The 14439-nt window shown below is 42.3% G+C and overlaps 1 protein-coding gene across 12 annotated transcripts in view; it reads right to left on the bottom strand.

The window, feature by feature from the left end:
- Positions 1 to 14439, bottom strand: part of fat1a (FAT atypical cadherin 1a) — a 77941-nt gene that overhangs the window by 30225 nt on the left and 33277 nt on the right. For 10 of the 12 annotated variants that reach the window (XR_011179117.1, XR_011179118.1, XR_011179120.1 and 7 more), the window contains exons 5-10: positions 11590 to 11919; positions 10492 to 10708; positions 9366 to 9434; positions 8652 to 8791; positions 581 to 856; positions 75 to 285 (exon numbers count right to left, since the gene is read on the bottom strand). Coding sequence is in view for 8 of the 12 variants with exons in the window: in XM_069166927.1 (XP_069023028.1) it covers positions 75 to 285; positions 581 to 856; positions 8652 to 8791; positions 9366 to 9434; positions 10492 to 10708; positions 11590 to 11919 (1243 nt within the window). In the remaining 4 variants the exon portion in view is untranslated. The remainder of the gene's footprint in view (positions 1 to 74; positions 286 to 580; positions 857 to 8651; positions 8792 to 9365; positions 9435 to 10491; positions 10709 to 11589; positions 11920 to 14439) is intronic. The other 2 variants (XM_069166929.1, XM_069166932.1) reach the window with 1 other exon arrangement.

Here is a 14439-nt window from a genome sequence, read left to right as displayed (position 1 = left end):
TGTGCTAACAGAAGAAAAAAAAGTGGGGAAATTGTGGCTCAACATAGCCACACAGTATCTAGGTGAGCATTCACCTGATTCGATGCTGTAGACAACCTCTGCGTTGTAGCCCTTGTCTTTGTCAAGAGATGTGACCTGGAGCACGGCCGAGCCTATGGCAGCGGATTCGAAGACATGGCCGGAGTAAGGCGTGCCTATAAACCACGGTGCATTGTCGTTGGTGTCATCCACGTTGACAATAACACGTACGAGGTTCCTCTTTACTGGAATGTCCTGGTCTCGAACCTAAAACAAAAGAAGAAGAAATCATGAAGAAAGAGAGACCGATAGAGAGGAAGAAGAGAAAGAAAACAGACATGAGCACGAGAACCCCTCAAGGGATAATTCATTCCTGAAGAAAAGCATAATTAAACAGCAGATTATTCATATTTTGAAAAACAAACAAGCTTATCATAATTTCATGGATGCGTATTTTTCTAATGTAGCAAACAATTCCCAAATAAAATCTATTAAACCAAATGCAGGAACTTCTCCAACTGATCAAAGTATTGCTAATTTGTCAGTGTTCGCTGATTCCTACCATGACAGTGAGGATGTGACGATGCATGGTCTCATGATCCAGTCGCTCAGTGGTGTACAGGGTGCCGGTTCCCGGGTCGAGTCGGAACTTCCTCAGGCTAAAGGGATCGGTGCTGCTCAGGAGGGTAAAGGTCAGTTTGTTCTTCTCGTCTCTGTCCACAGCGCTGATCTGCAGGACCTCCGTCCCCGCTGGTTTGTCTTCAGGGACATTCACAACATAAACCTGCTGAGAGAACTGCGGCCGGTGGTTGTTGGTGTCAATGACACGGATAAGCACCTGGAGGAGACACATAAATGGGAGGGAAATTAAAAAAAATGTAAACCTGATGTGTATGCTATTTCTCAAATCATGCATGTGAAAATCATTTCGAGGTGATTATCAGAGCCATTTCTAATTCTGTCACTGTGTTGTAATGGCTGACATTTCAACTGGATGGTTGAACCAGTCAAAAAAAAAAAAAAAATCCAGTTTTACAAGTTAGTTCTGACAAGGTATTAGTATAAAAAGCATAAAGATGGTCATTCTAAAGCAGTGCTAACCAACCAGGGTTAGGTTTCTAAACAGGTTAGGGTTAGGTTTTACAGCTCGACTGATACTGGATTTTTGGGGCCGATACCAATATTAAGAAGTGAAAAAATGATTGACATAACGGCGGATATTCTTCACATATACACTGTGTATTCCGTTTCTATAAACACATTTCTTTGCAATGATCCCTCAAATCGGGTTACTTAACACTTGTGACAGAGATGTAATGAAGGCAGGATAATTTACTGTTATTATTCAGTTACTTGTTCACATTGACATCAGTGCACCGAAACAGTTAGCCTTGCTGGGATTTCAATAATTACAAAGACAAAAATAAATAAATAAATAGAACCCAATTGCCTCCAAGTAATAAACCGTAGTATTTCTTTCTGCATTATGTTCTGTAAAAAACGTTTTCATGTCGGCACATATATTGGCCGGGGTCTAATAGGTTTACATGTGAGAATACATGACTGACTGCAACAACCCAGTGATCTGAATACTTACGTGACTGGAAATCCATTTGATTGTTTTAAACAAGAATGTAATGAACAAACCACAAATGTTCCAGTAAATTATTGAAAATAACATAGCTGTGGTAAATGCAGCAAAAACAAGTTCAGTACACTAAAGTGGTCGAAAGGCTTGTTACTGATACTTTTATCTTTATTTTCAGTCCTTTGGGTATTTCAGTCAGTATATTTTGTCTGCACACAGAATATAAACTTTTCAAATACTTCTCCCAAGCATTGTAATAATAAGAAGCACTGTGTTAATTGCCGTAGTCGACACATATGAAGGCAAAAGAAAAATTTTAGTTGAACAGCTACTTGATGCTTCGAAGAGTGAAAACAACAAATCAATGCTGAAATACAAACAATGCATCTAAATGAACTGTGAGCAACGTACAGGAACAGGTGGGTAAAATGAGAGTACAACTGTGGAGCAGTAAAAAGGACAGGTCCAGTGATATAAAGCTGCGATGCAACTTGGAGGATAGTTAAACATGTTTTCGTGGTCCTCTTGTTGCAGATGAAACATTTTGCTAATTTCTTCGCAAACTGCTGTCAAAATCCATGAAACTCATTTCTACACATTTGTGCTTCTTGCTTTGGAGAGCTAAAAACTGCAGTTGATGTGTTTTCTTTTTTTTTTTGTCTCTCTCCACACACAACAAAGAATATAACATCCCCAAACTGTAAAATTCCACTGGGAGCATGTTTTATCAACACCAGCCACTCGTCTACTGGACTTCCGACAGAGGATTATGGAGAGCTGCTGGAATGCCATCTCTGCTTCCCAGACCAGCCAGGGGTTTCTACCCTTGCCAAACATGGGGAACAAAGGGATCAGCCCAGATTAGACACCTGCATACCAGACACCAGGGGGTGATGTCCCGTAAGGAAACGCTCCACACCGGGCAGTTTGGTGCAGGATGACTGAAGTGGGGGCCACAGACAACAAAGCTCTGACCAGGTGACAGCTCACTAGCTGACCAGGGTTTGTCAGATCTTTGGTCAAAACAAGAGCTCCCTGTTGTTTGTAGTCATAATACGGTTTGTTGAGCGCCGTAGGCCTATATCAGAGACAAATATAGACTCAACCTGACAGGACTGATAACATTTACAATCTGCTTTGCGCTGTGATGTTGGCAGTGCTGCCGAAGCTCACAGATGTCATCTTGCAGGGGGGACCGCTGGGCTGCATGCTGTCTGTTGGTGCTGCAATCTGGCTGTTTGCCACAAGTCATATGTCCTGAGCGACCCATGTCACACTGCTAATCAGGACATGTAATGTAAAATAAATAGACTTTGCTAATGTGATGCTAACGCTGCAAAAAAGCACATGAAACCGGCGCCTCTGGTGTGTGTGTGTTGCACTCTCACAAACGTGACAGTCTATCTCATTCTGAGCATGTCTTCTCATGTCACGCCAGACATCATATAGCACCATCTTTTACACACACACACACACACACACACAGAAAAATGTGCATTTCCACACAGGCATCCACACCAAGGCCTCTCAATCTGGCCAGATCTTGTGAATAGTGAGTAAGGTGGCGAGGGCTGATAGTGCTGTCACGGAGCAGAAAGGAATAGAGCCCAGTCAGTAGTGTGTACATCTATCCCCAATGTCCCATTTCATATGGTTTAGAAAGCACACAAAAGGCTATTCACCCCCCCCACACACACACACCCCACATATTCACACAAACCTGCCTCTTCCTTTGCAAGCAGCCTCTACAACACTTCAAAGCAACTTTGCCCCCCAAACATCACAAAGCAGCATGATACAGCCTGACTGCAGCAGAAATGCTGGCGGGAGAGGCAAACTCTGTAGTCTTTGTATAGGTCTTCCTCTGGGATCAGTGAAGAGGAACCAGATTGGGACTGAGACACCGAAGTGACAGATGGAGATACTAAAGGGAAAAAAAAGTGCTGTGAGGCTGAGATGAGAGTGAGAAAGACAAGTGACAGCGGGGAAAAAAAACAAAACAAAGAAAGCCAAGGGAAATGGTCAAATTTTGAAAAACAGGTTGTGGGTGAAAATGAAAGAAACGAACAAAAAATGTGGCTGGGAATAAAATGCAAAAAAAAAAAATTTAAAAAAAAAAAAAAAAAAATCAGGAGAAACAGAGTCAGCTTTGATACCAAAGGCAAGAATACAGGTAAAAAAAAGAAAAAAAAAAGTTTGAATAAACTGAACCTTCGAGTGAGACATAAAGAGAATCTTTGTTATGTGGACTCAGATAACATGAGAAACAGGAGACCAGGAACAGATTGCAAGCAGAACAGCTTGAGGTACTTCTGCACAGCTAAGGGAGGATGTCATGTAGCTGGTGGTGGGGGAAGGGAAGGCTGCCTTGTTGGCGCAGCTCCTGGCTATGAGGTGCCCGAGCTGGAATGCAGCACCCCTTGTCTACATCAGCTGATCCTCCGGAGACGCCTTCCCTTCATAGAATTAACGGTCAAATGGAAAGTGCACAACAGACCACAATCCATCATTCTGGTACCACCACTGGAGCCACGAAAGGGATTCCACTCAAAATGTTCAGCTTTATTATTTTGTGATTTCGATTTGAAAATTCCAAAGAAGTTCAAGAGCTGAAGACGGTTTAAAACACCAGCTCCTCAACAAGGACACACCTTTTGTGTGGTATCCAGAACAGGGCACAGGGGGAGCTTTCATTGTGCTGGTTGTCCTCCTGTGCCATGAGTAGGAGAGGAAGCTCCCCCTGCCAGGTGGCAGGTTCCGGGCGAGGGGAGGGCGCTGGCACCGAGCACTCCAACATGTTCCCAAAACAGGATTAACACAGCCCACTACCCACAGAGGTCCAGCACTCTTGTTTGCACTTTATTCTACCCAAACAGAATAATCATCATCCCTGCATGCCTGGCCAATAAATGTGAAGATTTTTGAAATAATAATAATAAAAAAAACTTAAAAAAAACTAGGGGAGATTATCAGAGAGAAAGACAAAGGGGGGTGAGAAGGAGAGAGAGAGAGAACAAAAAGAAAAGAAAGAAAAACATTCATAGGAGAGAGAGAAAAAAATAGGCCAGCCCGTCTGGCAGTGTAGCTTCCACATGACTTTGATTTGAAGAATAGATAAGTCCAACTTTGAGCTTTCACGAGGAGCACTGCAATGTGTGTGACGGGGTGCATTCATTTGCAGCAAAAAAAAAAAATCAGTGTGACATGTTTTAAAAGTAAAGAACAAACAAACTGCAAATTCATACCCAGTAACATACATTCAATGCCCCATTTGCATATGCTTTCCTATTGAAGTTGTATCTTCAGGGATTCATTTTAGGTTGCAAACACAGAGACGAAGGAAATTGATTACTCAGCATAATCTTGTCTTTCACGTAATAATAGGTTATAATACTCTTTTTCTTCAAGTGTTTGATGTTTAATCCCAACGATGTACAATCAAGGGGATTAACTTGGCTGTTTATTTACTAGCCTGCCTTGAAAAGCAAAAGATTGAACCCACCTCAAGAGGTAGATTCATACATGTCAGTGTGGTGACACATCCTTTTGAAAACCTTATAAGACACAAAACAGTCACACTTCCCAGTAAGGAGTGTGTTGACAGTTTCCATTAAACCCCGCTAATGGAGAAAATACCGTCAATGCCGTGTTATCGAATAAATAAGTGTGCAGCCATGGCACTCAGGTGTTTCTGCTGAACCACGTTGAAGCACGCGGTGCTTCTAAATCCCCAGGACATGTACGGCTTTCTCACAAATATGAGCAAGTCAGCCTGCTGGTGCTTTAGATCATCTATAAAATATGCAGGTAAAATCAAGACTCGATACTTCACTGAAGACACATGCTACTTTCTTACCTGAATGCTCAAATGAACATGAACATAATCGGTGATAATGACTGCTCACTTTCAGTGCGGCCAACCAAATTTGGGTAATAGCCACATTCTCCGCAAATCCTGTACGGCTCTGACAGCCACCGTTCGGGCGTCGGCATATCCCAAGCAGCTGGCCTACATCACACAGCGTGGTTTATGGAGCATACAAATTCAGTAAATCCGTTCCCTTGACAGAAAACAGCTGACCTGCAGTGGTCAGATGGATATACTGTTTCATACGCACTAGCACTCATCTGCAAGATAGCGGCTCACTAACAGCTCTGATAATATGTCCAAAAATATGTACATTTAAAGTCTGAGGGCAGCGAGGAGGACTTCATCTGGTATACAGATGAGGGTTCTCTGACCTAGTTTAGTTCACTGGAAGAAAATTATGAAATAAGACGCATAAAGTTGATCCTCCTTAAGGATAAGGATAAGGATAAGGATGTTTATGGTCATTGTAAAAACATACAACGAAATTGAGTTGGCAACTCATCAGTTCGGCAGCAGAACAAAGTAAAAGGCCCCGCCATCACGCTATCTTTTGCGATTCTCATTTAAATCAGCAGTTCGTTTTGATTTCTTGGAGCTGATCTTCTGAAAATAATCTTAAATTCAAAGACAGTGGGAGCTGATAAATAATTATGTCATATTCTTTCATACTGTACTGCCAGCTGTGAAAACATCAGTTTTGATTCTCAAAATATATAAAAAAAAAAAATAATTGTCTGTTGAGTTTAGGGCTAATAACCAAAGTCTTTTCAGTACTATCTACACTCGACAAAAGCCTCGTCATTCTGTGGCAAATTTTGACACCTAGGCTACGTCCATACCAACATGTTTTCATCTGGAAACGCGTAGCTGTTCCTACGTTTACATCGGAGTAAATCTTATTGGGGTCAGTGAAATGTTTACCATAGTTCACTCGGTTTCAACTTAGGTAACAAAAATCTTACATTAGAACGCCTTTTTTCACTTTTTAGAACCAAACTTTTGCCACACACCCGAGTTGTGTGTGCTACACGGAGCTGATGTCCATGTAGCACACACAACTAGCTAATATGTACTGATCGCATGTGAGGTGTTGAGGGAACATCTGTAAATTACAGTGATAACTTACATATGAGGCGTTTAAAAAAGACATCTGTTAATTGTAGCTAAAGAAACTAAACTAAGTTATACTCTCCCCCTCTAAACTGCATGAAAACCAAATAAATTTGCCATAATGTGTTATGTCATTTTCTTTTTCTTAAAATTAATTTCATGAAGTTGGCATTGAAATAAGAATAGTTTAGGAACCGGTATTATTGAAAATGTTTGGAACAATACCCAGATCCGGTTGTACAATGATTTAGAACAATTACACAAAGAAGTAGATTCCGGTTTTTTTTTCATATAAATTCTGAATAAATCACTCCCTACACTCTGAAAGTTTTGCTCGTACAGCTCGTCTCATTGAAAATCCAGCTACACTGAGAATTAGACCTTTTGAATTGGTTAACCTTTGAATGTGATTAATTGACTTCAAATGCCACCACGTGCAGTGTTGCTGAGAGGCTTTTAAATAAGTGTCCGTTTCCAGGGCTTTTAGGGAAAGTGTTTCACAGGCAGAGAAAATCACAACTGAGAAAACAGGAACTCTGTGGCTGTTTTAAAGCTTCTGCACTAAACTAAAAGACGTGGCGATTCTGCGGATGAGCTGTGAAATGCCAGTGAAGGCAGCGCTTCGTCTGAGGCTCGGCGGAGCACAGCAGCCAGATGATGAAAGGCTTTATTCATTCGGAGTGACAACAAATAGATTCTTTTCCAGCTCCAGTTCTCTGAAGCTCCCCTTTGAGGACAAAGGACGTAACATTTTGAATGTCGCCATCGCATATGACCCAAACTACCATGTAAAAATGTTCCTAAATCTCATGGACAAGGCATGACCGTCGGAACAAAGACCAAAGACAACTTGCATGCCAAAAAAAAAAATCTTCATCGTGGCAGTTCGGCTTTGGTAACAGCTGCTGAGCAACATATCTACTCCATATTTAGTTATTCGGTCCATTCAGAAAAGGCCGAGCCAATCTGTTCCTCTTCCAGACAAGTGAGAGAAGGTTCACAGGTTCAGGGAGAGACAAAGCAAAGGGGAGGAGGAGAAGGGACTCTGGAATGCACACTTTGAAAAATAACAAAAAACTTTGGCTAGACAGCACCGTCATCACAGCAGCTTTGCACCAGGAAGGAGACAATTGAAGATTCCTGGTGCTCAACTGAGCTGGGAGAATTGAGAGGAGGAAGAATGCTGACTGCCCGTACGATGGTGTGAAAATGTCTCTTCCTTCTTTAGCTGCTATGAATGTTTTTCTTCATTTCTTTTTGGGCTTACACTTCCTCAGATACGTTACACGAGAAAGTCCAAGCTACCCTAATATTTGTACAGTGAATTTGAGTCTACAGCCGGTGAAAGGTCCACCTACCAGCACCTCCACAGTCTTGGGGAGTCTTGTTGTCTCCATAAAGTTGCTAGGCAACCAGTAAAGAAATTCAAAGAGATTGGCAGAATTGACAGAAACAGTCCCACATGATTATTTTAACACTCCGGCTTAATGCCTGGGTTCAACTAATGAAATATAATGCGTTACCCAGTGAGATTCAGAGCTGGTCGGCAGATTTCTTGGAACAGTTTTTAGAGTGGTGTCAATTTTCTCATCTCACTCAAGTGAAGTTACATTTCCCAAAATGTCAAAAATATCTGGCGAACGAATAAGTGAAAATGCAACACTGAATGGAGGTGACGACACACCACAGGCTGCACCAGACAATGCAAGAAGATCACATAATGCAGCACAGCCGAACCATATCATACCCAATACGATTTGTATTATCTGCACGGCTTTTTTTTTTTTTTTTTAAGGCAGCATGACACGGTTAGAAGTCAGGTCGTGCAAGTATGAAATGATACTCAAACCTTATAGTGTGCCGTTTTCCCTGGGCAGTTGAGAGCACTGATAGCATCGCAACAACAACATATCCCAACAAACAGGACAGTTTGGCCACAGCTTCCCTCATTACAGTTCTCTCTTAGTCCTGCTATTTCTCAGGAGAAGAAAAACACACAAAAAAAAACAGAACCATGACAACTGCCTCATCAGCCTCCAACCGTTTCATTAGTGTTTCAATTACCTGGGTGCTGACAGTTCGTGTCCCATCTGTGGCTTCCACCGTCAGGTTGTAATTTGATTTCTGCTCTGTGTCCAGGGGCCGCGCTACAATCAAGGTTCCGCTGGCCTTGCCCACGTCAAAGCGGCTGTCATAATTACCACCTGCGGAATCATTTTTTTTTTTTTTGTACAAACAAAAAGGAAAGAATAAAGATCAGAGACAAATCATTGCTTAGTCGTGCGCATGCAGCAAGGTTACACAAACACTTAAATGGGGGGGGGGCACTGAAATGGACATATAAACACAAATGTTCTGCTCTGCTGATGTTGAAGATAATCATGAACAGATACACGAATGTTGTCATTAAGTACCAGTGTAGATTTGTTGTTTATCTAAACATTTTCTACTGTTATTTTCCATTTTCATGCAATTAACCCGCCCACCGACTGTGTAAAGGGATTGTGAACTCACAAGGACAAACCATACATACAAACAGTGGATACAAATTGGAGCTCTAATTCACACAAAGTATGAAGAGGAGGTTTTTTTTTTTTTTTTAAATTTTAGCCCTCATGAGGCTCTGAATTAGGTCACAGGTTTAAGAGGGAAAAAATATGGCACAACATCAATCCAATGGCACAACACAAGTCAACCACAGCTAACAGGCGGCGCCGACAGACAATGTAGGTTGATCTCTTAATGCAGCACAGCCTATTAGGAAATCCCAGCAGCTACCTTCTGCTGTACAGTTGTGGTCACAAGCCATCTGAAGGATGTAAAACATCTCAGTATCCTCAATGCCGCCTTGAAAAAAAATCCAACCAAACAGAACATTCCAGAGAAAAGAGGAAAGCAGGAAAAAAAAAAGAGAAGAGAAGAGCACAGAGAAAGAAGAGAAGAAAAGAGACATGTCAGTCAGACATTGATTAGAGGGAAGGCAGGCTGGGAGGAAGGGAGAAGAGGCAGGCATTTTTCAAGTCTTTTTAAATGTTCTCATGCACACAGTGCCAACCATAAATAAAATAAACACTTCCTAGAGAATACAAATGATCTTGTAACCGCTCAAAACACAGTGGCTAATTCAAATTTTAAGGACATACACAGTTTCTCATCTGCCTCGGACAAACAAAAAAGCGGGTAAAAGCGTCAATATTTATTGATTCGGACCTACTGATTCATGATACAATTCCGTTTTTTTTTCAACTACTCTATGAAGGCAGAGAGCAACAACTGCACAAGCAGTAAAACTGAGAAAATGGCTTCAAGTTGTCAGACTGGTGAGTAAAATGCGGTGATTATGCAGGTTTAAAAACCCACAGCTGCCATCAGGGAAATGCCTTTCTCTCATTCTTTTTGTTTGTATTGGTTGAGGTTCATTGAGATTTTTTTTTTTTAAATATATATATATATATATATATATTCTAGATATTATTACTTACAATAAACTGAAATTACCCCAACAAACAGAAAGCTGAGATGGCAGATGTTGCTGCTTTGTTAAGCTGGTTAGCTTTAACAAGAAATTAGCTGCCAGTAGTTTTTCTCCATCATGATTGGATTTAACAATAGCCCAACTTAGTAATGTGGAGAAAAAAAAAAAACACATGTTGGTTCACAAAAAATAATCAATTACTAATTACACCTCAGGAAAACCAGCCAGTGTTTTTACCTTTAGCTAATGTTAGCCATGGCAACGTTGCCCGCTAATTTACGCTTGGCTTGTCTCTTAGCAGTACCTCAAACATAAGACTGTTAGTCCAAATGGATTTTTCTACCTACAAAAAAAAACGACACCATAACTCAGCATTTCTGCAGCCTGCATGCGCACAACCGCAAATGTGCAGGTAAAAGAGGCAGTTACCTGTGATTTCAAACCACACGGGGACATCGGAGGACTCGGTTGCCACGACGCCCACCATGTGCGCCACGGGGTCGCTTTCCATTACAGAAAAGGTGAAGGGGGACTCCTCGAAAAGCAGGGGAGCCGCGTCGGCTGGCACTTTTGGTTTGGGAATCCACTCGATGTGCAGGCGACAAGTGGAGGATTTCTGAGGCCGCCCGTTGTCGACAGCTTTAATCTGAGAAGAGGGGCAGAGAATGAAAGTCTGTGTTGCTCGGTGTTATGCAACGCTTTTGTTGCAAATGAGTTCCTCTCTTATCAGCTCCCTGAAACTCTTCAAAAAGCAGATTGCGAATACGTTTCGGCACTCTGAGCCGTCCGCTTCGGCGGGATTGCTGAACGACGCCGCGCTTTTTGTGTGGTGTTCGTTCAGGATTCAGCGAACTGTGCTGTAACGGTAGCGAGCAGCCGTCCCCCCCCCCCCCCCACCAGCAGCAGCAGCAAACAACTTTTGGAAAAATAAATCCGGATTAAAAAAAAAAAAAAAAAAATCACCTGAAACGCAAGAGTGAAAAACTCTTGTGAAATATTAGCGCTAAATCTTATCGCAGCGACGTTGACAGCCGACTGTAACGACTAAACGAGAATTAAAACCGACGGGTCGATTTTCAGTCATAACACATTTATTTCCCGGTAATCTGAAGACGCCCTTCAACGGAATGTCATAATGTTGGGACACTTTAAGAAAACTGAGGACGGCCGACGCGCGGCGTCGCATCAGCGGCTCACAGATTTGGCTTTTGGTAACCGAGGAGCCGCGGCAGTACAATCGGAGGAGCTGTACGTCCTCGCGCTGCCTTTGTCACGATTGCATATCGTTTGCTGCCGCTTGAAACGTGCCCCTTAAAATTTGAAGTCGATGCCCGTGCAAATACAAACACAAGAGAAGCGAAGAAAGAAGGGAGCGGCAGGGTAACGAGGGGGGTTGGACAGATTGAGCGGATGAGGGGGGGGGATAAAACAGTAAAACAATAAACAGGCATCTGCTGTAAACATTTACTGCTCACTTGGAGACATGTAGGCTGAGGGCGGCGTGTCGCCTCGGGTTTCGATACTCACCGTGAGAATGTCGTACTCTCCCGCAGAGGAGACCTTCTTGGACGACACCAGGCCCGTCTTGGGCTCGATGAAAAACTTGCCGTGTTCGTCTCCCGCCTCGATGCTGTAGGAGATCTCGGCATTAGGTCCGTCGTCACGGTCCGACGCGATCACCCGGTACACCGGGTCTCTCTTGGTGGCCCTCTCTCTGTCGGGCTTCTCCCTCTCGGGGAGTTGGATCTTGTAGATCTTCTCCAGGAACAACGGCCTGTTGTCATTCTCGTCGAGGACCTGGACGATGACGCGGACGGTGGTGGATTTAGCGGGATCGCCGTGGTCGGCGACAGTGATCTGATAAAAAAAAAAAAAAAAAAGAGAGAATAATTAAATCAGACTGACGCGTGTACGGGACTGTTGGCAACAAAATTCCAAATATTATCTGATGCAGTAAACTTTAAATTACATTCAGTAACTCTTATCACCTCCGGTCTCAAAGCCTCTATTGTTCGTTAATAGCTTTGAAACCGGAGGCAGTGAGTAATGTCACCAATATTACCGAACATTATGTACAACTACGCAGGGATTTGTAAAGATCAAGACACTGCGCTCGAAATCCATCATTCAAAAGACTAAAATTAATGAAAGCAAAGATGAAAAAGGAAAGTGTGCTTTTTGCCTTCATTATCCTTTCACTCCACTTCTCTCTCTCTCTGAGTTAACTTGCAGTCAAAGTTAAAGGCAATTCCCTCTTGAGATTTACTGTCCGTGGGTCTTTTTTTTTTAAAAATTTTTTATAAACAACACACACACAAAAAAAGAAAGAATCCAATACGCAACAGTAACAGGCTGTTCTACACTCATCTAACACTGCAGACGAAGAGTCAGAAAGGGCTCCTGAGAATGCGCTTCTTCACTGACAAAACGAAGAACAGAAATCTGTCCAACAAATACAAATCTTTGAATCACCAGCAGACAAATGCAGGAGCAGACTGGATTTTACAGAGCGCAAGTACACGCCCTAAAATGCAGCTCGGTCTCTTTGCTATGCAAATATAAAAAAAAAATTACAGCGATCAAGTGCATTTTCTTTTTTGATATTTTAAATGCTGGACCCACTTGCTTCCTTTGAGGAGCTGGAGCTCATGAATTAAGGTAAACACGATTTGTTTCACCTGAAAGCGTTCTTGATCTGAAACGGAAACGTTTTTTTTTTTATATGTTTGCCTGTGATCATTAGAACAATCGCTTGTATGGCTGTGATACCAACAAACCACCAGAGCTAATTATTTTTAATTAGCGGCACCTATCCAGTGTGCGAGCAGCAGCTGCACTGACTCTGCTGCTCTTTGTCAGGCTGGCACGCAACGATTTTGAACAACTAATAAACATTAAGACTTAATGCTCTCAACTGAAGTCCGGAGGCTGTTTTTTAAACCCCCAGAACTACTCTCTATAAAAGACAGTGTTAAACAACTGCATCATTAATATGAGTCGTGGCATCAAGCGGTACTTGCGGCACGCTGAGGCTTTAAATTTGGTGCCGGGATTTAACACATCAGTTTGACTTTGGACATCTGAGTGCACAGTTGGAGGAACTCAATTCGAAAGGAGAGACCCGGGGTCTGACCTAAACAAACACCTTTTTTTTTTTTATTTATTGAGTCCCAGAGAAATGGGCTCATGGGTTGTGCGTCTGAGCCCTGGCAGAGATGATGTGAGCCTCTTTGGCTTCACGCTGCAAAATACTCTAGAAGACCACAAGAAATGTCCACAGTCGTTCAAAACCATCTGCTAAGTACTTCACTAGAAACAGTAAGGAGTCCGGGGCCTGGCGCACACCATTTGGCGCTACAGTTTCAATTACTAAAGTAATGCGTTTTTTTGTTTTTTTTCTCACAGTGTCTGCAGCTGTCTGTCCTATTCGCATGAGCAGAATTAATTAAATGGGATGACAAGAAGCCTGAGAGAGAACGTCTCTCTCAGGAACGATATGTTGGTGCTATGTAACTGAGATTTCCATTGTGATCACATGACTTGCTGCAGCTAACTACCTGGTATCCTTTATTCTATGAAACACCTCGACACCTTACTTTGCAGATAAGGTGTCACATCGGGTACTAAAATCAAAGTGCCTCGGCTCTGTGCCTCGTGAAAACCGCTATGTGTGTAATTGTGTGAATGCACACTGGAGCCCCCTAACTATCCGTCACCAAGTGAAACTCTTTGGAACATTTTCATCAAAAGCCAGAGAAGTTACACCATGGGGAGTGTCTCATTGCATGAGTACAGCACTCATGCAGCACTCATGCATAGATATTCTGTTTTATCTGTGCAAATAAATCTGTAATACTTTGAGATACTTCTAGTTATGACCAAACGTGCATTGCAGTGAGTATGTTTGCAATTATTGTGACGAGTTTTTCCCCCCTAAAAATTGCAATGCGGAGTTTGGTGTAATTTTTTTTTTTTTTTTTTTTTTTTTTTGGATGACAAAATTGCAGGAATTAGCAAATACCCCGAAAAAAACACCAAAGTTACACAGTAACAAAAACGAACTAACCAATCAGTGCAGCAGTAGACAAGCAACTCCCGTGTTCTGCAGGGTAAAAGGACTGTTTGTTTTTTTTTGTCAAGGGAGTCTGGTGTCTTTAAAGAGTCCAATATAACGGGTTCCCTTCCCCTGTGGGAAGGGGCTATCTTATAGCAAGGTAAAGCGCTGAACCAAACACCCGACACGTACGTTCCTCTTGTACAGGGAAAGAACCTACCCAGAAGTTGGAGCTAAAAAAGTCGGACTTCTAAGAACTACAAAGTTTCTGCAGTGTGTACAGGAAAATAGGGTTTCCTTCTTCCCACAGATATTAGACCTGT

The sequence above is a fragment of the Embiotoca jacksoni genome, unplaced genomic scaffold, assembly GCF_022577435.1.
Source record: "Embiotoca jacksoni isolate LCO1_2020_lvr unplaced genomic scaffold, fEmbJac1.0.p SCAF_4, whole genome shotgun sequence".
In the NCBI taxonomy this organism is placed as follows: Eukaryota; Metazoa; Chordata; class Actinopteri; family Embiotocidae; genus Embiotoca; species Embiotoca jacksoni.
The sequence above is the reverse complement of the archived record's forward strand: the minus strand, read 5'-3'. Positions and strand labels throughout refer to the sequence as shown.